Source organism: Armigeres subalbatus, chromosome 1 (assembly GCF_024139115.2).
Source record: "Armigeres subalbatus isolate Guangzhou_Male chromosome 1, GZ_Asu_2, whole genome shotgun sequence".
Lineage (NCBI taxonomy): Eukaryota > Metazoa > Arthropoda > Insecta > Diptera > Culicidae > Armigeres > Armigeres subalbatus.
The window spans coordinates 316,913,171-316,941,115 of NC_085139.1; the positions used below are offsets into that span (position 1 = coordinate 316,913,171).

At 41.4% G+C, this 27,945-nt stretch overlaps 2 protein-coding genes and 1 long non-coding RNA gene across 3 annotated transcripts; 1 reads left to right on the forward strand and 2 right to left on the reverse strand.

Moving 5' to 3' along the window:
* The first annotated feature begins 4,723 nt into the window (after nucleotides 1-4,723).
* On the forward strand, nucleotides 4,724-8,804 carry LOC134207967 (uncharacterized). Its single transcript, XM_062684061.1, has 3 exons — nucleotides 4,724-5,026; nucleotides 5,093-6,807; nucleotides 6,914-8,804. The coding sequence occupies exons 1-3, from the start codon at nucleotides 4,928-4,930 to the stop codon at nucleotides 8,769-8,771; spliced, it is 3,672 nt and encodes a 1,223-aa protein (XP_062540045.1). The 5' UTR covers nucleotides 4,724-4,927; the 3' UTR covers nucleotides 8,772-8,804.
* Nucleotides 8,805-15,285: 6,481 nt separating this feature from the next.
* On the reverse strand, nucleotides 15,286-20,958 carry LOC134207968 (glucose-induced degradation protein 4 homolog). Its single transcript, XM_062684062.1, has 6 exons — nucleotides 20,802-20,958; nucleotides 20,174-20,740; nucleotides 19,894-20,061; nucleotides 19,715-19,828; nucleotides 19,537-19,655; nucleotides 15,286-16,808 (listed from the first exon to the last, which is right to left on the reverse strand). Exons 2-6 carry the CDS (start codon nucleotides 20,318-20,320, stop codon nucleotides 16,745-16,747), a joined length of 612 nt encoding a protein of 203 aa, XP_062540046.1. The 5' UTR covers nucleotides 20,321-20,740; nucleotides 20,802-20,958; the 3' UTR covers nucleotides 15,286-16,744.
* A 642-nt stretch (nucleotides 20,959-21,600) lies between these two features.
* On the reverse strand, nucleotides 21,601-26,503 carry LOC134218029 (uncharacterized). The gene is made up of 3 exons (XR_009981224.1): nucleotides 26,402-26,503; nucleotides 26,210-26,319; nucleotides 21,601-21,922 (listed from the first exon to the last, which is right to left on the reverse strand). It is a non-coding gene; the product is annotated as an uncharacterized LOC134218029 (long non-coding RNA).
* Nucleotides 26,504-27,945: the final 1,442 nt, after the last annotated feature.

Consider the following 27,945-nt stretch of genomic DNA (forward strand, 5'->3'; position numbering starts at 1 on the left):
CGTCAGCCGGTGAGCGCTGAACTTCTCAATAGTTGGTCTAAACTCCTCCTCTTGGCCAAAATGTGCGTTCAAATCTCCCATGATGATTTTGACGTCGTGGCTTAGGCAGCTGTACTGCCGTGAATCGCATATTTGTCCCATATGAATAGGAAACCCAGCAAAGATGGGACAGATATGCGATTCACGGCAGTGTAGTACTCACGTTCCAGCTGCGCGTAGAATGGATCCTTATCATCATCAGTGCTTCCGAAGTGTGGGCTATGGACGTTGATTATGCTGAAGTTGAAGAACCGCCCTTTGATCCTCAACCTCCACATTCTTTCATTGATCGGCCACCACCCGATCACGCGCCTTTGCATATCGCCCATCACTATAGAAGCTGTTCCCAGCTCATGTGTGTTGCCGCAGCTCTGGTAGATGGTATGATTACCTTTAAACGTTCACACCATTGATCCCTTCCAACAAACAAACCTGCAGCGCTACGATGCCGAATCCACGGTTCTTGAGCACATCGGCGAGTATGCGTGTGCTCCCGATGAAGTTGAGAGATTTGCAGTTCCACGAACCGAGTTTCCAATCGCTAGTCCCTTTTCGTCGCAGTGCTCTTTGCCGATGGTTCCGGTCCGTACTCTCTTGTTGATTGTTCGTTGCGTATCCAGTATTTTGCGCTCCATAATGGCGACCTAGTGAGTGCCTTTTTGACATTCAAGAAGTAGAAAATATTTACACATTTAAATCATCGTAGATTCGTAGGCCTTGATTCGGCACTCATCTGGTATCTAGAAAACAAACAAAAATGCAAAATATTTTCCATTATGTTATTCAAGGTATTTTTCTCATTCATTTTTATAATTATTTTGATTTATTTTCTAGGAATACGAAAGTTACAAAATATGGACAAATCTATAATGGATTTGATAAGTGTTCTTTAAGAGACAAGGAAATCTGGATGAGGCGATACCCAGGTAGTAAGGCAGGACCTACTGACTAAAACCAAATTTTTTTTGCACTAGCCAATTTCCTCCGACATTCCACCAAGGAATGACTGTTGATCATTGCGTGGATCACGCCTTTGATTAACCAGCAAACCATTTGCTACGAATACTATACCGTCATCATGGCAGAGAAATGTTGCGGCACAGGTGGTGCCGGAATGTTTTTGTGCAAGGGATGTACCTGTGGAATACAAGATGCGTTAACGTTGGACACAAAGTAGTGAACGAAATGCTCAACAGTGACTCCCTGAAGTATTGCTTAATTGTGAATCGTAGGAAATTGATTAGTGGAAGTTGGTTGTAGTCTAGGTTTTAGTAAGTCCAACGTTGTGAATGCTGCCTTAAGAGACCAGCACATATATAGGATACGTTTGCGTTGCGTTTGACACATTTCCCATGGAAAAACTGCACTTCACACCATCTGTGCATTTCTTCAACCAAGTGTCTGGTTGCAGATTTTTTTTCCATTGATCATGATAATTATCATTATAAATTCGTCGATATCTTGTGGCTTTCAGAATCCTGGAATATAAAATGAAGCTAACTACCAAATTCTTGAATTTGATTTTTTTGACGTTCGTTTGTTTATAAATACCGAATGAGTGCCAACGTTTTTCATTTAATCATACCATACGTTGATTTAAAAATGTAAATATTTTCTACCTCTTGAATGTCAAGAAAGCACTCACTTGGTCGCCATTATTGAGCGCAAAAGACTGGATTCTTTTTTAGAGGCTGGTTTGCAGGGCCTGACACCAAACCCCCTAAATTTCCGGAGGACCATTCCTCCTTATTCCCGGTAGACCATGGTGCACAGTTTCACTTAGAGTCCCACGCTGGCACTCGAACGATGATCAGCCGCCCCTAACATGGAGAACAGACGCTGTTGTGAGCCGATCCTGACATGGAGAACAGACGCTCAGTAAGATTTGCACCTCCGGAGAGGAGCAAACCCCCCTTCCCTGTCAGCATACGACCAAAGTTCCCACCGGGGTTGGTTACCCGATCTTCCATAAGGTTGCTCGTATCCCGACCAGCACCACGGGGAGGTAGGGATAGTAGTTGCTGGGTAAGAGGCTAAGGACCGCGAGATGGTTCAGGTACGCGAACTACCAATGGTACACTCTAAAAAATCATCACGTCATATTCACGTGAAAAATCACGTAACTGATCTGTCTTGAACAAACGACGATTGTTACGTGACTTTAGTAATGTTCACCTGAAATTCACGTAACTTGTACTAAAAATCATGGTGAATATGTTTGTATGTACTCGTAAACAATTTAAGTGAGATTGTGTTCGTGTGATTGCAGCTTCGGTATTTGCGGAAAAACAGCATTGTAAACAATCTTCACGTCAGATTTACCTGAAAACAAATATGGTTCTCATCCACCATACTTTTCACGTGAGATTGACTTGACACTCACGTACGAATATTTAGGCTTCGCAGAAGTAAGCGATATTTCAAGTGCAACTAGGCGGGGATTTTGAAAAAAAACATCAACGGAAGTCGGATGAAATTTATAAGATTCGTAGTGATATGGAAGAAGACGAAGCTACATGAAGATAGAAATTACAGTTTTTCGATAGCGTTAATTTGAAATGTTATTCCAGATTTCAGCTTCCGAGGGTGGACTACTTTTTGAATTATTTTACAGCGGAAATAGCAACAATTTCCGAGAAAGAAACTAGTTTCATCATTTCTCAACAAATATGATAAATTTTATTCGATATTCGTCAGTAACTTTGATTTGTTCTCCAACAGTGTTTTTGCGATAACTTCGAAGTGCAATGGCCGAATGACAGCATTCTCTGTCTAATGATAAAAACATCGTTCTGCATCAAATGATTTTCAACACATCCACATGCGAAGAGGTCTCCGTTTTACGGCTGCGGGCGTCACTAACTTATTTTGTATTCATTAAAAAAAAACATTTTTGCAATATATTTCAAACCATGTAGTGGTTGCCTGATTTCATGTAGCCCACTAAAAGTTCACGTAACCGGTACGTAAAATTCACGTAAGGTTCACCTGATCAAACACGTAACTACTTTCAAACTTCACGTCATTAGTACTGGAAAATCCAGTCAGATTCACCGGATAAATCACGTAACTCAACGAAGCTAAACTTTGTTCAGGTTACATGTCATTCAGGTCACTCTTACGTGAAAAGTATGGTGGATGAGAACCACATTTGTTTTCAGGTAAATATGACGTGAAGATTTTTCAGAGTGTACGCTTTACCCAGCATTTGCCGTGCCATAATAAAAACCCAATATTTCTATTCGAAATTTTGTTTTGTGATATTACAGTTAATACACAAAGACAGTGTAAGAAAAGTTTAACTCCGTACTGCTTACCGTTTTTAATTAAATTGCTTTTAAAATTTTTGAGAAGACTTTTAAAAACTACTTCGTATAGTTCCCCGTGGAGATTTTTCCGATTGGCGCTTTGATGTTGCATGAAGAAGAAGAAGCAGAAAGATGATAATCGAAAAAATCTCCACGGGAAACCATACGAAGAAGTTTTTAAAACTCTCCTCAAAAATTCTAAAAGCAATTTAATTAAAAACGGTAAGCAGTACGGGGTTGGACTTTTCTTCTACACAATAATTCGACTCGAAATTTTATTTTGTAATGTTACACTTAAAACACAGTATAAGAAAAGCTCAACCCCGTACTTATTATTATAAATTCAGTAGAAAACCGAATTATAGCCGCTATCGAAATTGGATTTTTCTCACAATCCATACGTTAAACCTAATTTCGGAAGTAGTGCGCTGTATAGCACATCACCAAATGAAAACAGCGCACCACTTCCGAAGTTAGGTTTAACTAGAAATACTACAATAAGAGATCGGCGAAGACGCCATCTTGTTTCCAATCGAAAGCGGTTCCAATTCGACTTGTTTACTTTTGCAGCCATAAGACGCAAGATAAAAATTCAAGTGATGCCAGTATTATTTTCACGATTTCATGCATTTTCATACGTTGCCATTTCGACAGTTTTTCACTCCGCTGGTCTCTGGTTATAGGGTGGCTAGGTTTAACGTATGGATTGTGAGAAAAATCCAACTTTGTTAGCGGCTATAATTCGGTTTTGCACCGAATTGATAATACCGTTTTTAATTAAAATGCTTTTAAAATTTTTGATAAGAGTATTAAAAACTTCTTCGTATGGTTTCCCGTGGAGAATTTTTCGATTATCATCTTTCTGCTTCTTCTTCTTCTTCATGCAACATCAAAGCGCCAATCCTTTCCCGTGTAAAAACGTCCTCTTTCTGTTTCTATTGGCCCTGACGAAAGCGAGAAAACAAAATGGGGGTCGGCTGATGCTTTTTTATTTCACTCAGCAAGGGATATAGGAAGTCATTTTTAAAATGCTTATTAAAGCGTTAAAACACATTTTAGCCGAAAAATGTTCATTTTATTGGTTTAGAAATTCAATTTACTTTTATATAGGTAACACGAAAGTTGAATTATTTTGATTAAAAAAACATGTCTAGATAAGGAGCCTAACATGTAGTTTTTCAAAATTCTAACCATATGTATTTAAAAGTTTTCAACATATCACTGTTAATAACATTTTAAAAGCATTTTAAAATACACTTCCTATACTTCACCATGTTGAAAAACAGTGATTTCACGCACACGTCCGTCGCCGCTAGATGGCAACAGCGCGGCTGCGTCAAAGCGAATTTCTGCAGCACCAAAGCTCCAGTCAAAACAAAAACATTGGTGCGCACGCATGAAATCTTTGGCATTCGCAACGTGTTTAGTGTTTTTGTATCTTCGAACTTTCTTCAGTTGATAATTCATTCATTTTACAATCAATTTTAACTTATTTGAGTAGAAATACAGACAATTCGTGTGTTCAATGAAGCTAGAGGTATATTTGTAGCTGCGGGTTACGTTCCTACAATTGGAATTCAATGGATTCAAAAGTTGATGGTTATGAAGTGCGGCGGGTCGAGTGGTTGGAGCGCTTGGATAGAGCCGGCGGATCACTAGAAGTACTGCAGATATGCCAGGTACGTTAACGAAGCAGTTTATTCGGCAAATAATCTTACATAACGGTTGATTTCCTCTTATTGTAGGATATCTGCAACTTGGTCGAACGGCGAACAAGTGCCGAGAAAGCGGAACTCGCAGAAGTCCCACCGGGATCAGCGGTATGGGGCACCCGTTTGTATCTAAATAATGAGCTGCTGATACGCTTGAAAACAATTCTAGAGAGTCCAAAAAGTACTTTCGTCCAGAGAAGGATTATATCAAAATCGTTGTTCAAAATCTACGCTCACAATTTTCGGTATTCACGAATGGTCTTCCCCGTGGAAGGTGTACTTCCCAATGGCGCTATGATGTCGGAAAATACGATCGCAATTTACGGAATGATATTCTCGGGATTTCTCGCAGTAACCGGGACAGACAATGTGGCAGGAATTGCCATTCGGAATTTTGAACTATTTCAAACTATGGGCTGTTATAGTAACTGTTTCAACACGCTGGCGGAGAATACCATAGCTTTGCAAAGAATGGCTTGTTACGATAAATTCTTCACTGAAAGACAGGACAGGATATGGCATATAGTACTGCTGAATCTAGAATCTCCATACAAAGGAACGAGGGAGTATATGCTGGGAATACTCAAGAATCTATTGAATGATGATAAGTTTGTTCGGGTGGTTGTTTTACCTACTATACTCAAATGGAGCTGGATGAATCGCAATAAACTTCATGTGCTGATGGCTCTCCTGGGCAGATATCGCTTGGATTTATTGGAAGAAATGAGTAACGAAAGAATCAATCTGTACCAAGCATTGGAATTATCTCTGCACTACAAACATCTGTTTTCCGGAAGCCAAGGAATAGTTAGAGTGCTTCAAAAGCAGCAAGATGATTGCATCTTTCAATTGCAAGTGAAAATACTACAAGAAGGAAATATTGAATTAGTGCGCACAATGATAAAACAGTGGTTCTCCAATCTTACTGTGAGTGATTTCAGAAAGCTATTCAGAATGATGCAACTTGATCAACTAAAAGTCGGCGAAAATCGAAAGTTCATGCCTGTTTATTTGAAAGAGAACAATTACGTAAAGTTTTTTCAATACATGAACCTATTCAGGAGAGAGTTCCAATCATCTAAAGACTTGAACATCCTGCTAGTACTTTTGCTACAAATTACTACCGAGATCAACCTGGATTACTCGTCGATTGCGTTGTTGATTGAAACTCTTGTACATCATATAATAACTCCGAATGCAAACATTCATCCATCGACAAGTGTGTTCTACATCTTTAAACTGAAGGAGTACATCCTTCAGCAACTGGGAGTGCCATCGGTTCACGTTAGCAATACAATTGTTACGCAGTGCACAAAACTTTTGAGTCATATTGCAACACTTTCGCTGGAACGCTATGAATCCAACGAAGATGCGTACGGAATCGTATCCGAACTGATGGGATCCTCGGTATTTCACCAGCATTTGCAAAAGCAATCCACCAGCAACTACCATGCCGTCATCACCAGCCTTCGCATGTTCCAATCATTCGCTTCGCTCTTCCTAGAATTCACCGCAGCTTCACCGTACCGGTTGCAGGAAAAAGAATCAACGACAACAAATCAAACCACCCATCTACTGCCGGTAGAGTCGGACACATTCTACGACATGATTTACGGAGTAGAGCATCTTTTGACGTCAGAATTCGACGATGTAAAAATGACGGCCCTTAAATTGTTGTACAACAAAAATTTCGGGTACCATTATGGACCGGCTTTGCAGGGAAAGCTATCGCTGATTTATTCTTATAGGTATGTTCCATGCTCTCTTACAATTTTTTAGCATGGTCATCGAAATCTTGGACGAATACCAATATGTCAAGTTCTTTATTCCTACTTCCCTTCCTTCATATTTTAGCACTCCCTCTGCCATACTGGAAGCCATGATCAGTTTCTACGACGAAGCGCACACCGCTCTACTCACATCACTCCGCGATCACGAACGAGACTTCTTTGCTATGATGAAGAACGACTGCCAGCTATACACGCACATCGACATAATCAATGAGGCATTTTTTGGCTATCCGGAATCTCGCAACTTGAAAATACTGGAGGGCATCAAGGCGTTCCCGGGTATGCTGCTCTTGGTGAACCGAGTGGTAGAATTCGTACTACGATCGTTCAACTGTGCCAAATCGAAGGAAGAGCGACAAATGATCGGTTCTAGCTTCGAAATTATGGACAACAGTTTCCATTTGCTTTTAGATCGGTCATCCCAACGTTCCACCAATTTAGCGATTGATAAGAAAACAATGCTCAAAGCTTTGTGGAAGGCACTCCATGCAGCAGCTTCTTTTTTGGAAAACTATGCCCTCTGGGTATTGGACAACTACAAAACCCGGCTCGACACTGTGCAGCAACTTTCGATCTGTTTGCGAGCATTTGTGATGATCTTACTGAATTGTTGCCATCGGGGGGCGGTTGAAGTAACCGGAGTTGCGTTTGGGAAGGTAATCAGAAAGATTGCCGCATTCAAGGAACGACTGGTAGTACGTAACGATCATCGCAACCGTCAGGCTAAACAGATAGTAGAACTAGCAGAGAGGATGTTCCGTGTTTTGGGTCGATTGGATCTACGGGACAACGATTTCAGGCGATGCCGAGGTTATCTGTGGCTGATCCACAGTTTCATCAAATCAGATTTGAACAACAATGCCGAACGATCATACCTGAGGATCTACATAGAGATCAATCGTCTACCACTATACCAACCAACCATGACTGTGGAGGCCATTGAAAAAATCTCTGTCATTCAACTGCATCAACTGAACATGATGGTCCGAGAGGCAACTATGAACGAAATCATCCTGGAGTACATCGATGATCTTATGATGATCGCATTGGAACGATTCAAATCAACCGATTGGCCGATCCGTAACGCAGCTCTTCAACTCTACTCATCTATAGTTACCAAATTGGTAGGGCAGCGTCAGCAGTGTTCTGATTCGGACTGCAATTGGCTTCCTGTTTACGTGTCCCTCAACGAGCTGATCTTTAAGCTAGTCAAGACGAACAAATACATTTTGAAGGAACTTCGTTCTACTGAACGGGTGTCGACACCATTCCTGATACTGGTTCTGGAGTTTCTCTCTAAGGTTGAGTATCGCTGCTACAATGTACTTGGGCAGAAGTCAATCATCGCAGAGTATAGAGCAATGATGTGGCGCTACCTGCGGCACGAGAACGACCAGGTTCGTACACTTGCGGCAACCTGTTTCACACAACTTCATGATTTCTACGAAGAGATACCTCGCCTAATGGAGAACCTCATAATATGTTTCTTCACGGCACGAAAAAACGAAAATTTCCGCTACGGTTTACTGAAGGTGATACATTTCATGGTACGGAAACGTATGACGAACGCACGCTTGGTATTCGGAAAGGAATTTAATGGCGAGGAATACCTGGTACAAATGAGGCAATATATTGTTAAGTATTGTGTGCTGGACGATGGCGTTAAAGCTAGCTATCGCTTACGGTGCCATTTACTAGACTTGTTGCTATATCTTGGCTTCAAGAAAATGGATGCCGTTGTAGTGGATCAGGTGTTCAACAGATTGGCGCAAAATAATTTTGGCTTGAACGTGTACTTGATGAGAACGAATGCTTTCTATAACAGGGGAGATAGTGCCGTGAATAACGGCCATGATCGGATTATGGAGTATGAGGTTATTATTGAAGGTGATGGGAAAGAAGAATGTTTAGAGGATGACTGAAATATATAAGACTTGGAATCAACATAAACATAAGTTAGTTGATCTATTAGAGGTTATTATTTGAGAAAATTCTAGGGTCAAACGTTTCGTCGTTTTGATGCATCTTCTTTGAATAATGTACGAGTCATTTTTCTCAGCGTAAGGTATATGGCTCAAACCTTAGCCTATTATGCTGCGTTTGATATATTTATTGTTGTACATCAGCATATAGGGGAAAGTGGGGTAAGATGGCCATATGGGGCAAGACAGCCTACGTTAATTATGCCTGTGTGCCTGTGTGAGCATTATATTCACATTATTATTACAAGGGATGGTTCACAATAATGTAAAAGGGCTATACAACTGAAAAATGCACTTTGACAACCTCACTTGTTCTTGTAATATTGATTTGAAGATGGTTTAGTTGAAATTCGAATTTTCTTATAATTTTCTAGTTACATAATTTAACAATTGAAGCCTAAATTACTCATTTTTCAGGACAAATTGATATTTACAGAAGCTTTTATATAACTATAGCATATATACAATAATAATTTGAGGAGATTCACAGTAATTAGGTTCGATAGGATATAAATCTTTGAATACACGTCGGCTTGGGGCGGTATTGCCAACTGTATAGGAACAAGGTCATCTCCAGGATTAAGAGTCGCCTAACACTTAAATGCATTTACAAAATGATCAAAATAGTTATTGCGTGAATCAGAGATGATTTAAAACAAAGGATATGGTTTTAACAGTCGAAATTAGTTTTAGGCAAATTCTGATATTGTCGTAGTGCCAGTTGTCAAGAAATCAGCATGAAATACGACATTTTTAAACGAAGCATCATTTGAACATAATCCATAGAAGCGCAAGAAATGTGTCCCCTATTCTAAATAAATTTAGCACACTTTTGATATAGTTTTTGGTCCAGGCTCGTCTTGCCCCGAGGGGGTGGTCATATTGCCCCATATGGTAAATATAGGAATAATAAAAACAGCCTTTTTAAAACCAGTTTATAAAATACTGAAACTATATTAATCAGTGTTTATTGATACTTATGTCAAAGACGGGTCATCATAAAGGTGTTTCATGGAGGAATCAGCAGAATTTGAAGCAGTGTCACTATTTTACAAGGGTTACCGCTTAGTATGGCCATCTTTCCCCACTTTCCCTTATTGGAGCTCTAACCAATATTAGGCGACTTGTCTACCTTTGATTATTACGACAAGTACCGTGATGGGCTCTAATTTCGCGCGCGCACTAACTTCGAGCATCATACAATTAGCTGGCATCTATAGCAAATCTGCATCTTTCTTAAGTAAGTGTTCAGCTAATCCTTGTTTCCCTAATTCCTTAATTCCTTGAAAAAATCCTTGTTTCCAGTCGACTATCAACTGAACAACCGCCTTCAATTCTAACCGTTTCGACAACAAGCGTACAACAAGTTCTATGAAACAACTGTATCCTTTGGACACTGTATGCAATCACGTGAACCGCGAAATCTCTACGACCGAACCCACTGCTGTGTGCGAATCTATGGAGTCATCTGACAAAAGAAGTTGTCTTGGACAACTGAGCAATCAACAACCGTTATTCTGCTGTACATCGGGATGCACTCTTGCCCCTAGCTACGAGGAAGCCCCTATCTCTCTCATCGCAGTCGAGCCCCTCCCGCCAGCGACCATCAGCCATCCCGGTCCTGCGTTTGAGTTGAGAGACGGGGTCTTCCGAACTCCTCCTGCAGGCAAGTACGTCGTTATTACGAACAATTCCTTGCCTGAATCGATTATCGTTTCCAGTGGAACTTCGTCAAGCCAAACCAAGTCTGCTGCTAACGGAACACCGGGACGCTTCAGTGTCACAAGTCCTAAGGAAGCCCCTATTCCTCCCATCGCAGTCGAGCCCCTCCTGTCAGCGTCCAGCAGCCGTCCCGGTCCTTCGCATGGGAAGGGAGACGGGTCTTCCGAATTCCTATTACCGGCAAGTACGATCAATCAATCACCGCCTCTCTTCCTGATATTATCCCGATTTCCAGAGCAACAGCCCCCCGTCCGAAATCGCACGTTACTATGTACTATCAGAACGTTGGCGGAATGAATGGTCTAGTGGAAGATTATCGACTAGCGGTCATGGATCATTGTTACGATATCGTAGTTCTGACCGAAACATGGCTAGACTCTCGCACAATTTCAAGCTATATTTTTAGAACTGGGTACGAGGTTTTTCGATGTGATCGAAACTCGAATAACAGCAGGAAATCGACAGGAGGTGGCATCATAATCGCTGTAAGTTCTAGGCTGAAGGCATCAGTAATCGAAGACGATTCGTTCAACACCGTGGAGCAGGTTTGGGTATCTATTCAGCTCGGAGGCCGTAAACTATTTGTTTGTGCGGTGTACATTCCTCCAGACCGAACTTGAGACTTGGAACTCATCGACACGCACTGCCGATCAGTCTTCTTTGCGTCGGAAATAGCGTCTCCCAACGATGAAATCATCGTTCTGGGCGAATTCAACCTAGCAGGAGTCGCGTGGGTTCCAACTCACAACGGTTTCCTACGCCCTGATCAGAAGCATTCCTCGTTTCATCCGGGAGCTCTCAGGTTGCTGGATAATTACAGTACTGCAACGTTATCTCAAGTTAATTGCATCGTGAATCAGAATAATCGCTTGCTGGATCTGTGCTTCGTCGGCGGTCGTTACACCGCTCCATTTATTTCCACTGCACCTGTTCCTTTGGTCAAGGCTTCCCCTCACCATCCATCTCTTGTAATTGGAGTTGAGAATGATGACGTCCGTGACTATGTTGGTACTTCAACGACTGTGTCATATGCTTTTCGCAAGGCGAATTATTGCAGTAGTGCTGAAGTGCTGTCTAACTTGGATTGTCAGAGTATCCTCGACTCGGCTGATGCAAATATCGCTGCACAGACTTTTTCTCATGTCTTGGCATATGTCATTGACAGACATGTTCCAAAGAAGATTGTCCATACCGACTCTAAGGTTCCGTGGATGACAAATGACCTTCGTTCGTTGAAAAGGACAAAAAAGGCCGTCCTGAAAAGGTTCACAAGGTTCCACACTCTTCCCTTGAAGCACCATTATGCTAGGCTGAACAACGAATACAAATGGTTAAGTCGTTTCTATTTTAAAAGTTACCAGCGGAGGATACAGCAACGGCTTAAAACCCATCCGAAATCCTTTTGGAACTACGTAAACGAGCAGCGTAAGGAAATAGGTCTCCCATCGTCCATGGGATACAATGGAGACATGGCTTCAACTCAACCAGAGATTTGTAACCTATTCTAGGCCAAGTTTGCTAGCGTGTTTGTCAATGAGCGCCTCTCCAATGACTCCATAACCAGCGCAGCGGGTAATGTACCCTTAACGAATCAAACGCTAAACGCTGTCGATGTAAGTACAGATGCCATAGCGAGAGCAGCCACGCGGCTAAAAACGTCGTACAAATCGGGACCTGACGGTGTTCCGTCGGTTTTCCTAAAAAACATTTCCTGCCTTCTGGATCCACTTCATCGAATCTTCCAGCTCTCCCTCTCTAATGGTGTATTTCCGTCCTGCTGAAAGACAGCTGAAATGTTTCCTGTGTACAAAAGGAAGCAAGCGCGATATAAATAATTATCGAGGAATCACGTCGCTATGCGCTGTATCGAAGTTGTTTGAGCTGGTCGTCATGGATTCTCTAAATGGTCACTGTAAACATTATATCAGTACCGATCAACATGGCTTTATAGAAAAACGTTCTACATAAACGAATCTACTGGGTCTTACATCATACGTTACAGACAGTATGCTTGCTTGTAATCAAACAGATGTAATTTATACGGATCTAACTGCAGCATTTGATAAGTTGAACCACAGCATTGCGATTGCCAAACTTGACAGATTGGGAATTGGAGGCAGCCTACTTGCATGGTTTGGTTCGTACCTTACTGAGCGCTAGCTGATAGTTGCTCTAGGCGATTGTCGCTCGGAAAGCTTCTTTGCGATGTCTGGCATATCGCAGGGTAGTCATCTGGGACCGTTGATATTCCTTCTCTACTTCAACGACATGCATCTAGTTCTAAAAGGACCGCGATTATCATTTGCAGATGATCTTAAAATGTTTTTGCGCATATGCTCAATAGCCGATTGTCACTTGAGTGCGTGTTGGCTCTTGTTTAGGACGGCAGAACGATCGCGCGATTTGCCGAAATTTTGTGTTTAGCATTGCGCGGCCGGTAATAAAGTTAATTAGTTCAGTGCGTGTTGGCTCTTGTTTCGGACTGTAGAACGATCGCGCGATTTGCCGAAATTTTGTGTTTTGCATTGCGCGGCCGGTAATAAAGTTAATTAGTTCAGTGCGTGTTGGCTCTTGTTCCGGACGGCAGAACGAACGCGCGATTTGCCGAAATTTTGTGTTTTGTTTTGTTTTCCTTAGGACGGTTCGTAAGTAAATTGATGAATATATTTTATTATTTTTACAGCATATACTGTTATTGACAAACGCTCTATATTGTCGAATAGAGTTCCCTATTATTCACCTTTCCCACTAACACAAATTTTCCTTCCCGAGACATATATGAAGGTAGTATGGGTTACCTGCATCTTCACTAGTAGATGTTGAACTAACATTCCTTCCCTTCTTTCCGTGATTGTAAGGACGTGGCCAGGTATATAACTGCTACTGTATAGGAAAAGGTACTAATCCCAAGTACCAATTTGCGACAATATACAGTAGATTGCTCAATTGAGCATTGTATAGCCACCCACGATTTGTACAATCACATATGCTATGCTATGCTATGCTCAATAGCCGATTGTCACTTACTACAAGACCAGATCGATGCTTTCGCTCATTGGTGCGATCTAAATCGACTTGTAGTTAACCCGGAAAAGTGCTCGATCATAACTTTTTTTCGGAAGAAAAAACCGATTACCTTCAACTACTGCCTGTTCGGAACGACTATTGAAAGAGTGCACTGTGTGAAAGATCTCGGTGTTCTATTGGACTCCAAACTGACATACTCGGATCACATGTTGATAAAGCATCTAGGTCTCTTGGATTTGTGATCAAAGTGACAAAGACTTTCACAGACATCTACTGTTTGAAAACACTGTATTGCTCTCTCGTGCGATCTACGTTAGAATACTGCTCTGCGGTCTGGAGTCCAAACTATAATAATGGTGTCGAACGCATCGAATCCGTTCAACGTCGATTTATACGGTACGCACTCCGCAACCTTCCCTGAAGAGATCCGCTACGACTTCCTCGCTACGAGAGCCGTTGTCAGCTGATCAGCTTAGAACCTCTGTGTATCCGAAGGGATGTATGCAGAGCATTAACCGTCGCCGATATTTTGCAAGGAAGAATAGATTGTGACACTCTTCTGCGGCAAATAAACATCAACGCACAACCCCGACAACTGCGGAGTAACCTAATGCTAAGACTTACTTTTCGTCGCACAAACTATAGGCTGCGTAGTGCTCTCCATGGTTTGCAGCGTGTCTTCAATAGAGTGGCGTCGGTGAGATGTCCTCCGCCGGTTCTTCACATCATTTTTTACCGACCAGAACAATTGACGCACATAGACTATAGTTAATGTATTTGTGATTGTATTGTATTTTAATCCTTGACAATGTTTTCAATGTAGTGATGTGATATTGTATCATCATATATATAATAGCCCTGTTTGTCTGTCCGGTGACTAGCCAACCAGACGCAGCACGCGGGGAAATTCCCACAAAAAATAAAATTTTTGACACTTCAATTCTTTTTTTTCTATCAGATGTATAAAACAAAACCAGTGACAACCTTAGACAACCAGACACAGCATTTGATGAAAAAAATCACAGACAACAGACGTGGAAAATTTTGATTAAAAAAAAACACTTGCCACGGGCGCTACAGCGTCCACAAATAAACTAGTTTATATATATTTTTTTAAACCATCATTGGGGCTGTATCAAGTCTGTTGATGTAATAAATAAATGAATGAACTAAATGAACTAATCCAGTGAGTACGGCGTCCAGCATTGATTAAAGCATACGTCTCCGTCTACGTGTGTATGACAACTAAAGCCGTCCACCTGGAAGCCGACTTAAGTACTGATGCCTTCCTAGCGTCCCTGAAACCGTTTATTAGTCGGGGAGGTTTGGGTTTAGCAACTACACTCGGATAACGCTACCAATTTCCAAGGAGCACATCCCGAACTAAACAGGCTATTTCAACAATTTCACGATCAACAAAATGTAGACGCCATTGAAGATTTTTGCCGCACCCGTGAGATTGAGTGGCATTTCATTCCAGCCGGAATTCGGCGGCCTTTGGGAGGCCGCAGTCAAGTCCGCAAAGACCCACCTGAAGCGCATCGTGGGCAACGTCAAGTTAACTTTCGAGGATTTTTTTCTCCAAACAGTCCACTGCATTCTTGTCCCACCCTGTTTGGGCCAGAACAAAATTTATTAAAAGAAGCGACATAAAACAAAGGATTTCGGATATTATTTTTAACAATACTAAGGAGTCACATGCCTATGTGTGTGCGCACATTTTTAAGTGCGAATATTAATTTTTATTGAAAATATATACGAAACTTTTGACCCAAACAGCATTTGAATATATATTTTTATGGAATTAAGGTAGTTCGTTATTTATGCGTCTGTCAATACCATTGTACACCACGTAAGCAAATCTTTCACTTTTTGAGAGCACTATTGGAATCCCTTCTTTACAGGAAGGGCACACTCGAACTTCTCTTTCCCAATTCATGTAATAGATGGTTTAGTTAAAATCCAGACAACTTAGTCAAGATTCCAAATCGTGCATATTTCGCACCGTACCAGTTGTCATGATGTTATACAATATTTACCGGTTCAAATTTCGTAACTTAATAGAATTTTATTGCGCTTGAAAAATGCCCCATTCTACAACTCGGCGGCTGAATTTTGCATCTTGCATTTTCTATACATCCAAATGTATTATCCTCGATCACCGATATTAATGGTTTAACGTTCGATCGACTTAAGTATTGTGATTATTATTTCCATTCTCATACGCTAGTACAAAATTACATATTAAATAATCCGTAAAGTTAATAACATGGCATTCAGGTAGTGCTTTGTATTATATTTTAGTATAGTAAGTTTATTATTTTTTGATTATTTTTTTGTGGGACGAAAAAACGCTCATTCATGAATTCTTAAAATATAAGTAGAGTGTATTATGCATTAGGTTCAACATGTTGTTGCAACGTTATTGTTGGTCTATACCCCGCTTTGACATAATGACCGTTAGATATGTGATAATTTTTATTAATTTTGTATAGGATGTATTTTTTGTGTAGTTTTGTTGCGCAGATTGTTGAACTTATGAAATGTATTTCATGAAATAATTAGATTGTTATGTCAGCAAGCTTTGGAGGTTTTTAATTCTATTTCAGCCAACAGGTCATCATGCCAAACGGGGTGGAGAACCGTTTTTGCGCTAGTTGTTCTACCAAAGATGTTTGATACATCGATTAGCAGTTAAAATCGAGAATAGCTATTGTTCATTTATTTTAACTATCGAAATAGTTTATTCAATATATGCTCTAATTAATAGTATCAGTAATCGATTTAGACGACGCATGTCAAGTATTTCAAAATATAAAACGGGCGTTACTAGACATTAGCTTAAGGCTACCTAGTGGTCACTCTACCAGAGAACTCATTTAAGATTCTATCTTTTTCATTCAACGGGATTGCGAGAGCATTAAATGCCTTCTATCGTAGAAAACCCTACTGGCACGATTGTAACTTCCTTAGCTGCGTATGTTGTGAAATGTACTCAATGCATGTTGATTACGTAAACATCAGTGGTATGACCAAATAAAAGCTATTACAGATAATTTAAAAGATCAATAAAATTTGTTTGTCAATCTACCTAGCAGGTGATGTAGATTTTCGCTTCGCTTTATAATTGTAGAATGAGACATTCAGACCCTCCAGAAATATACTTATCTGAACTCGTAGATTTGAATGCAGGACTCGGGGACGTGCTCCAGGGTGAGCGATTGATACCTGAAAGAAAAATAATTCGTTAGCTGGTGGGCATAATTATGTTGAATTATAACAAAACGGGCGAGGAGATTTCTACCAGCATAAGACAAAATCACCGTCTTCGACCAGAGGTCGCACAGACTGAACAGAACATCTAGCATGAGACAATCTACACGACATTTACACAGTACCCATGGAGCCAGTGGAGAACTTTTTACTTTACGAAAAGTTTTCTTCTTACTAGGGAGGAAATCGAACCCACACTCTACAGCACATGCGTCTAGACGATTGACGTCGCTGACCACACGGCCACGAAGCTCATAAACAAGAGAACATGAATTATTGGTAACATCTCTAATATCTACTTAATAAATAAATAATGAAGTGAAGACATTGTTTATGGGGTTTTGAGACATCAAATTTGTCCAAAAAAAACGCTATACCATTACATGTTGTACGTGAAACCATTTCATATCTCCATACACTCCACGTTAATACAAATCTATCCCATCATATATTTTGGATGGCCCTGTTCGAGCCCCCAGTATGCAGCGCCAATGCGGGCTACGAAAAGGTGAGTTGGCATCCGGATAGGAGCGCCTAATATAGCTCTGGTCCTCACAATTTCCAATTCTCACGCTTCCACGGAACAATTGATTGACAGTTAAAGGTTGCGTATTTTGCTGGTACTGTGTAGCCTGGGCACTGTAGTCTTTCTGACATTGTCAGCTAGAGTGAGATGGGGTTTGACAGTCAGCTCTGTTGTACTTCTATAAAAAGCTGCAGGCCCTATCAAAGCAACAGTGTGCCGCTCAAAGCGCACTAGCCTAGTCCTGGTGTTGAGTGGGACTTCAAACAAATTTGAACCGACTGGTCGCGCGTCTGTTTTGGCATCCAGCGGCTGAGTATGAAATGCTATTCCCCGGAAGCTATACCTATGATGGCAGCCCCATCCCGGTGAATAAGGAACATTGGGCCAACAACCGACTGTTCCCGAAACATCAGTTTGTTCGTGAAACCGAAAATGAAAGAATAGGGACTGATTTTACGGCAACGACTCTTAGCGCGAAACAACGGACATGAATAAGAACATGGAACATTTTAACCCTAGCCCAACAGGGTAAATTGGCACAACTGGCCGTCCTGGCCGACCAACCTGGAAGTCCGTTGTCCAAACTTTAGAGAACACAGAATGTCGTCAGGACAAATTCCGCTATACTCTGATTTCGCGGCATCGCGGAGTTAGCTTCCGACTAAGCGCCCAGGCACACTCTGCGGTTATGTAGTGGGAACTTATAAGTGAAAGGATAATCGTTGCCAGATTTAGAATACGGGTCCAAAACCTTACTATAATCTATTGTTATGCGCCAACCGATGCTGGTGATCAGCCTTCTTGATGTACGGAATAAACGTAGTGCCGATATCGCGTCTGATCATCGGCGAAATACGCCTGCGCATTACGCAGAGCCGTCGCCAGGTGGGGAGAGTTGGACGACGGTTCAACACACGCCGACTGGAAGATGCCATGGTGAAACGGTCCAGTTAAAGAACTGGAGACGCGTACTGCAGATATTCCAGAAGATGACAGCGTGGAAGGCCAATGGACTGCCATCAAGAATGCTTTCACCAGCGACAAGTATCTGGGCGAACTGCGCACCCAGATAAAACAATGGATCACCGATGAAACCTGGAATTAAAATAGAGGAGCGAAGAGAAGCCAAAATCGCGATATAGCGAACAAAAACCAGAGGAGCCAAAGCCTTCGCCTATCAACGATTCTCGGCTCTAGAGAAGGAAGTGAAACGCTCATGTCGAAGGGACAAGCGAGCGTGGGCGGACGAAGGAGAGAGAGCCGCAGCAACCAGGGATATTCGCCTTTTCTACGATATCTCACGACGCTTAAGCGGGGCGAAGACGAATGCAACGATGCCTGTGAAAGACGAGAATGGTGAGTTATTTGAATAACTTTTTCAAGTGCCAGCCAGGCCACCACCACCTAGGCACAGAGAACAGACGTTCATCTTCATTCGCGTGCTTGTGTAAAGTTTGTACTGGTCATTTTGAAGTATGTCGTTATGCCCCCGTTGCGCGGTGCTAGTGTGCTGATGAATATGGTAAAAATTTGCCGTGTTTTACGTTTGAGCGCTAGTGTTCATTTCGAATTGCTCCTAGGCTCACTCCTAGGTGGCAGCACTACACTGTTTATGCAGTGTATGCCAACGCCATCACTTAGTGATATTGAGTTTTTATGTCGGGCAGCCTGCGTTGGCGGCGCTGAGGTTCGATTTAAATCTTTACACACGTTTTTAACGAAATTTTGTTCGAGCATCCATGTCTGTTCTCTGTGACCTAGGCATGATCTACCTAGGATCCGACGTATAACACGCGTCAATACCGAAGCTCCATCACTGCTAGAGATTCAAACAGCCATCCAAGGGGTCATCCACAAAGTACGTCACACTTCTAGGGGGAGGGGAGTTTAGAGCAGAGCTATTTGTGTGCTCAATTTCGGCCAAATTATTTCTTATTCCGGAAAAAGGCACTTTTAAAAAGAAGGAATCATCGACTTATTCACTTTCAGTACTGAGGGTCGTGGGTTCGAGTCCCATCGAAGGGAAAATGGTTACCTGCAATACATTTTTCAAATCAAAATCTTCCACATAATGTACATATTTACATCTGAGTTACATTGGTATACCTAGGTATGATAAAATCGTAGGGATGAACAATGAACATTAACTGTACTCACTTTTCAGAGGTTCTGTGGTAATAATATCCTTCCATTACTGCCCGCGGTTTCTGGAAACAAATGTAATAGAATCCGGCAAACGAGGCTCCAGAGATATCCTTTATTTTATGATCAGGTACCTAAAAATGCATTATAGCATAGTTTAAAATTATATTACTATTCACAACTATATTCTCACCAGGAAATGCTCTTTCCATCTCATAAACACGTAATCGCTTTTCTGCAGAGCGTCGTAGTCGAACTCGTCCGAGTTGAAATTCTTTTGGTAATCGACAAAAGCGGCAAATTTACCCTGCAAGGAAGGAGAAAACATTATTCATCATACAGTTATAAATCCTCGAGAACAAAACCACGCACAAAATGCTCCCGATCGACTTCCTCGTCGGCGTCCCATTTGCGCGTGAGGAAGGGATACTTTTTCGAAATTATCTCCCCATCGAAAAAGGTTGTGAGTGTGGGAAACTCAAACGTCAGTCCAATTATTTTGAGGTACCCACAAAGGTACGAATTGGCCTCGTCCACGTGCTGTGGGAATAAAAATGAAAATTATTCTACATGTACTAAATACTTTATAGTTTGTCATCTAAGGTACATCTACTCAGAAGTTGAGAACCTTTCAAACTGGACTCTAACTAACCTGCAGTACAACTTCAACCTCGTACGAGTTGCCTTTTGACTTCTGAAATCCTCGGAATTTGGATCCATTGTAGAGGAGCGATTTGGTGACACCCAGTTGTTTCGAATTGTTAGGCGGTGGCGGTACGATGTCAACCCGGACAGGCATTGTGTTTTTTGATGGACTACCGTGCCGTACACAGCTGGTACTACTATCGGAACTGGCTTCCGGCTCTGGGTCTGATTGTCCGTTAGTGCTTGCCGGCGTACTATCCCTAGTATCAGGATACTGGGGGGTTTCTATTCCGTCAACAGCAGAAACTGCGTCTTCGTTTTGAATCACCAACAATGAGTCGCTGTTTGCGTTGGAGTCCTCCTGGTCCGTGGGCTGATGTGATGAACAGCCCTGGTCCTGTTGCTGGGAGGTTCCGGTAGACAGCTGATGCAGCGGTATGGCGGAAGCAGAGGACGATGAAGTGTCCTCTGAGGACGACGACACACTTTCTCTTTCCGTCCTTTCTTCCGCCAGCTGCTGCTGTTGCTCTTCTTGGGGTTTAATTTTGACGGCTTTTCGGAAGTACGCACCTACCTGGAAGATGATGAAATAATCGATTGTAATATGTTTTTCTAACTTGCTGTTTCTGCAGTACTTTGGGGATTACGGTGGCGTTGTTTATTGAGAGTTTTGTTTGCTTTTGCGACGAAATTTTGTGGAAGAAAGTGCACTCGAAGAGCTCGCTGATGGCTCGCCTCCTCGATAAGGACAAAATCAAATAAAAGATCGTCGTACAAATCTAAAGGGGCTAGCGTGAAAGGCATGGATGCCAGTTTTATTTTTTAAGCCATAAAAAGCCTTTTCATGAGTGTCGGAAACAAGGTCGGAACTATAGAGCTTGCTGACGTTTACTCATCCTTCTCTTTCAAGCGCATGGGGAGGATAGGATTTGTTTTCATCGGGAAACGCTTCCGAAGCGTTTCCCGATGAAAACAAATCCTATCCACTCTGTGCGCGTGCAAGAGAAAGATGATTAAACGTCAGCAAGCCTTATATAGATGAGCGAAGATAAATCCTCTGTCTCCAAACGAACTGTCAAACGTGTCTCCAAACGAGCATGACGTCACGATTTCAATGGAAACGTTGAAACGTTAAGGGCTGTGACGTCATATGCGCGTGTGCACGGGCAAAAAAATCGACTCAGCCATGCTTTCGCTCATCTATAGATTCTACTATCTATAGTCGGAACACCATGCAGAATTGAGATTCTCACGTCCGAATGTGTGAGTGGCGATAAAAGGAAAACAAACACTCCTCAGCATTTCCATATATTTTTTGACTCCATTGCCATCATTGTGATGACCGGATCAATTTTTAGGTTATGAGCAGAAGGAAAACAAACCCCAGACCCATTGTCACCCCCGATGGCGGTACCAAATTATATTGAAACTATATGATTTATACCATGAAAAAACCATCAGGGCACCCGATTGAAGCGATTTGGATAGGAAGAGTGGAATCGAAAACTTCCTATTGTTAACATCTCGTGGATAAAGGGCGGGCTCTTCTCCCCATCTATTGGGTCAATCTGCGAAACGAGGGCTAGGATTGTGGTAGGCGAACCACCGACGAAGTCGAACGTCCAAGACAAGATTTTCGGCAATGGCTTGGTATTCTTCCAAAACCGCAATCATCGTACCGTTTCGTCGGTGGTACCGTCGTTAATGCTCTGCAAGTTTCCACTCTTAATTGATCGACGATCGTATGATTGACTTTCTGGAAGAACAAGAAATAGAGCACTTCAGATATGCTTTAAAACATTCAAATTTCTTTAATCGCAGTTCCCGACTTGATCCTATAAACTCATACTTGTAGAAAAGTAGGCGCTTGTTGAACTAAGTAACCATAATAATTAAGGAAAGTTTGACATAATAAAGAATTTTTCATTCTGTTCTCAACACCCAAACGAACAAGTTGATTCTTATGCTTGATCGACCTACGGCTAATTACAATAGGTTATGGGCCATTTTTAATAGAAGATTCAAGATTCATTTTGTCTTTTTTCAAAACTTTCTAAATGGATGGAAGCAAATTTTGCGTTGAGAAGCTACGAAGTGAAGATTACGAAAGTTGGAGATTCAAGGTCGAGATGCTGCTGATCCATGAGAATCTGTGAAAGTATGTCAATGCGGCCGCCCCTGCACCTCTGACGGATCCATGGAAGGAAGGAGATGCAAGAACTCGTGCCACGATTGCTCTACTTGTCGACGATAGCCAACACCCTCTCATCAGAAATTGCAAGACATCAAGCGAAACGTGGAAAGCACTTGAAGCCCACCACCAGAAGACCACAATGTGCACCAGAGTCTCTGTACTGAAGAAACTATGCAAGGCGGAGTATAGGGATGATGGCGATATGGAAGGTCACATATTTAGAATGGAACCAAGTCTCAAAGTTGCGATGGTGCTGAAGAGCATGCCGGACTCTTTCGATACTCTCACTACAGCACTCGAAAGCCGATCCGATCAAGAACTAACTATGGATTTGGTTAAAAGAAAGCTGCTTGATGAAGCTCAGAAGCGAGCTGAAAAATCTCATCATGGAGAAACCATTTTACGGGCAGGTGGGGATAGAGGAAAAGGAAGCATTATTTGTCATAACTGCAACAAACCAGGGCATATGAAGCGCGAATGTCCCTTACTGAAGTCCGGAAATTATCCCAATCATCCGCAAAATGGAAAGAAGTCAAAAACTACATCCAAGGGCAAAAGTGCAAGAATCGGCAAAGATACGTCGTTCGCTTTTATGGCCGGCGGAGATAAAAACTTTTCCAAGGCATGGATCGTTGATTCAGGAGCGACATCGCATATGTGTGCCGACCGTACATTTTTTGATAAACTGGAGAACAGTTCGGGAGTATCCATCACTTTGGCCGACGGTAACGAGACGTACGTGAAGGGTATCGGTTCCGGTAAACTGTTATGCTGTAACGATCAAGGCGAAGAAAATGAAATTAAATTGTCCGACGTATACTACGTTCCTGAGTTGGAGTCAAACCTGATATCAGTAAGCCGATTAATTGACAAAGAAGCAGAAGTCATTTTACGAAGTTCAGTGGGTGTCTTATCAAGAGCAGGGGAAGCGTTGTAGTCGTCGCACGTAAAGCCGGTGGACTGTTCTACCTGGAATTAGCAAAGCAACAAGGAATGCATGCAGTTGAACATGATGATTGTATCCATATGTGGCATCGGAAGCTAGGGCATCGTAACCCCGAAGCAATTAGGAAAGTAGTAAGTGAAGATTTAGCTACGGGCATTACCATTCGCAAATGTGACGTAAACTACCACGACTACCGTTTCCGAAAAAAGCAACAAGAAAATCATCAAATATACTGGATCTCGTTCATACAGATATCTGTGGACCAATGAATACAACGTCACCCGGAGGTTCAAGATATTTTCTTACAATGATCGATGATTTCAGTCGATACACCTTTGTATATTTTCTCAAGCGTAAATCAGAAGCCGTTGACAAAATCGAAGAGTATGTGAGCATGGTACACAATCGTTTTGGAAGAAACCCAGTTATCATTCGTTCAGACCAAGGCGGAGAATATAAAGCGAAACGTTTGGGCCAGTTCTACAAAGTAAATGGAATCGTTCCACAATACACCGCAAGTTACACTCCACAGCAAAATGGAGTTGCCGAACGAAAGAACCGTACTGTCGTCGAAATGGCACGCTGTATGATCCTTGATGCGAAGATGGATTTTCGATTTTGGGCCGAAGCAGTAAATACAGCGGTACATTTGCAAAACATCTTGCCATCACGTTCAGTAAACAAGACTCCATACGAGCTATGGTTCAACAAGAAACCAGACTATGGAAATCTACAAAGGTTCGGATGTCCGGCGTTTGTCCACGTGCCCAAAGTGAAGCGGACTAAGTTTGAACCAAAGGCTATCAAGCTAACATTTGTCGGATATTCTGATTATCACAAGGCTTTCCGTTTTATCGACCAAGCTACGAATGACATAGTGATTAGTAGAGATGCGCGGTTCGTTGAAAATGCAGAAGCAGATAATCATAAAAGTAAACCATTCCCAACAGTCATAGAGTATCAGTCGAATATTTATCATGACACGCCAGAAGAAAATGAGCCGAATCCAGATAATGAGGATGTCGATCATACTTTTGAGGAGGAGGAACGTCTTCCGATTCAAGTTTGTATGATTCAACCTGTGAAATAGAAGATGATGTAAACGAAATTGAAATAGTAACGCCACGAAGATCAAGCCGCAGCACAAGAGGAACATTGCCTCAGCGTTTTCGTGAGACAACGGGCATGGTGCGGAAAATTGATCCAGAGCCAAGAACGTACAAGGAAGCGATTGAAAGCCCAGAAGCAGAACTGTGGGTGGCAGCAATGAACGATGAAATGAAATCCCTGACTGAAAACCAAACTTGGACCCTGACGAACTTACCCGAAAATCGTAAAGTCGTGGGCTGTAAATGGATTTTCAAGCGCAAACTCGACGAGGATGGGAACATCGTACGGTACAAGGCCCGTTTAGTGGCTCAAGGTTTTTCTCAAATGTACGGGACAGATTTCGACGAAGTGTTCGCTCCAGTAGTTCGCCAAGTAACTTTTAGAACTTTACTGACCGTTGCAGGCCAGAGGAACATGTTGAGAAAAACGCTGATGTGAAAACTGCATATCTACAAGGTGAAATGGAAGAAGCAGTTTACATGAAATAATCACCTGGATATACATCAGTACATACTAATGCGGTATGCTTGCTCGCTTGCTCCATAGAGGTCTGAATGGACTTAAACAAGCCGGATGTATTTGGAACAAGAAGATTGATAGTGTTCTCAAGAGGATAAACTTCGTTCAGTCCTCTGACGACCCATGTCTTTATATGCGAAGCAGCAGTAAAGGAAACATATATCTCGTGATTTATGTGGATGACATCGTTATTGCGTGTTACAACGAAGAGGAGTACGAGAACATCATGAAAGACTTGAATATGCATTTCACCGTTACTTCTTTGGGCAACATCAAGCATTTTCTTGGCATTCAAGTACAGTACGATGGTAAGTCGTTTTCGCTTAATCAAAAGTCGTATATTCAGAAGCTGTTACTAAGGTTTGGAATGGAACAAGCCAAAACATCAAAGTATCCCCTAGATCCATGCCACCTAAAACCGAAGGAGGAGAAAGAAAAACTATCAAACAATCATCAATACGCCAGTTTAATAGGAAGTCTGTTATACGTGGCTGTAAATACTCGACCAGACATAGCAGTATCTGTATCAATTTTGGGACGCTCAGTTAGTGCACCATCACAAGCTGATTGGACAGAAGCCAAACGTGTTCTTCGTTACCTGAAGTCAACTTTGGATCTCAATCTGGTATTGAAATCAGAACAATCCTGTTTAGAAGTTTATGTCGATGCAGATTGGGCAAGCGATGCAGTTAACCGAAAATCAAATTCTGGATACGTTTTCCTGTTCGGTGGTGGGCCTATATGTTGGGCATCACGTAAGCAAACCTGCATTGCACTAAGTAGTACTGAAGCTGAATTCGTAGCGCTAGCTGAATGTTGTCAAGAATTTAAATGGATCGTACGATTGCTTCAAGATTTTTCCGTAGATGTGCAAACCCCAGTTATGATACATGAAGATAATCAATCATGCATTAAGCAGTTGGAATCAGCGAAGATTAACAATCGTTCGAAACATGTGGACACAAAATACCATTTTGTCCGTAAGTTATATGAAGATGAAACAATCGATGTTTGCTACTGTCCAACTAATGAAATGATAGCAGACATGCTTACGAAACCATTAACAACGCAGAAGCTAGAAAAATTTCGAGACGCAATAGGAGTTCAGCAATCGAGGAGGAGTGTAGAAAAGTAGGCGCTTGTTGAACTAAGTAACCATAATAATTAAGGAAAGTTTGACATAATAAAGAATTTTTCATTCTGTTCTCAACACCCAAACGAACAAGTTGATTCTTATGCTTGATCGACCTACGGCTAATTACAATAATACTTACCGTTCCATTCCATTGCGCCCGAGGCTGAAAACTTCCGGCAGCGGGCTTTCTATGCCTTGCTTCGTATGTATATGGAAATACCAAAGCAGTTCCAGCAGCAAATCGGATTTCTGAAATGAATCATTTAATCAATTGAACAATAAATATACATAACATTATTATGTTTCAGGAACAAACGACTTTTAGACTTACCATTCGTCAGCTATTTAGAAATGTATTCTACTGTTTCGGACACAGTAATCTTAAAATTTATTACTCAATACTCAAATGCCAGTATCGCATCGTCGCAGGTCGCATCGTCACTGACCATCGCCGGTCAGATGAAGCAGTAAACAGTGTTGCGAGAAAATTGTATCTTCAATAAATGCGATTTTACATTCAATCTGCATATTTTCACACACACCCGTAATAAAGTTAATGGGTTGCACCTTTTTCTGTGTAATATTCAATGCTTCAAGGCTAGAATATTACACAAATGTAATGTAATACTAAAGACACATTTGTGGTACAAGTACCACGGTTATATACCCTAGTACATACTGTACCATGGCTTTCCACGTTGTACCAGCATGGTACAAGATGACACACTAGTGGTACAACTTGTACCATGGTACGAATACCACCAGTGTGTCATTAGTATAATACTATCGACAGACATCTGATTTCCCCACAATGATTTTCGTATCACGCTGTACGCGTACAGTGACGAGATGACACACATCTTTTCTTTCTACCGTTGTATCTATCTGCCAGCTTGTTTTGAAACTGATTCTACCGCTTTCCAAAACTATATTTTTTATCAAAATGTATAGAAATCATAAACTGTTACTAAAGTTTTTTTATGTTTATTATCGAGACTTTCAGCCCAAGGCTGGCTCGTCTCGCATGTTACTATTGTTTTTATGGGCATTACACAAAATTTACCCATATTTCTGAATAAATTGTGAATTCGCGTCAGCAGTTCATTCATCGATATGAAAAAGTCATAGTTTTCCAATTCTTCGTATAGGTATTTTAGCAGAAATATGCGTGTTCTTGCAAACATTCCGCAGGGCAAATATTTCTGCTGACGTTATTCACTCTATTCTATGGTTTGAGGTGATTTCAGTGCAAACGGCAATGATCGTTTTATTTCATTTGGAAATTCTGAAGGATAAACCAACACCGTTTTATTTGGTTATAGATCCAATTTTAAATTTGTCCTAAACAACGGTACAAAACATTCTTTACATCTTAAAAAGTAAATGCTAACTAATGGCAGCTCAAAGATCCCGCATCCTTTCCAATCCCCAGACCTCATTCCAATTAAAACCCATGAGATCCTTGCACAAAATGTTCGAAATTACACGATACAGAACTCAAACCACTGAATATCATGCAAAAGTAACGGCAGATTTCCCGGAAACAACCCAAGAACTGGCAAAATCAATAGGAAGACATCTTCATAGCGTAATTGTAGCAAACCTTGGGCTTACGAATAATTACAGTAATATCCCGATTTTATCACCCCCCCCTGATGAATTTTGGGGTGATAAAACAGGGTATGTGACAAAATTGGAAAAAAAATATTTTCATTTTTTTTATTCATTCCACAAATATGAATCATTTTATGCCTTGGAAAGACCAAATGCGTGAACGGTACCCATTATTTCTTGTCGAAATTACTTACAGAATATTTCCCAGGTACTTAGAAGTCGTTCGTTATAAAATACAGGTGGTGAAAATAATTTCATGAA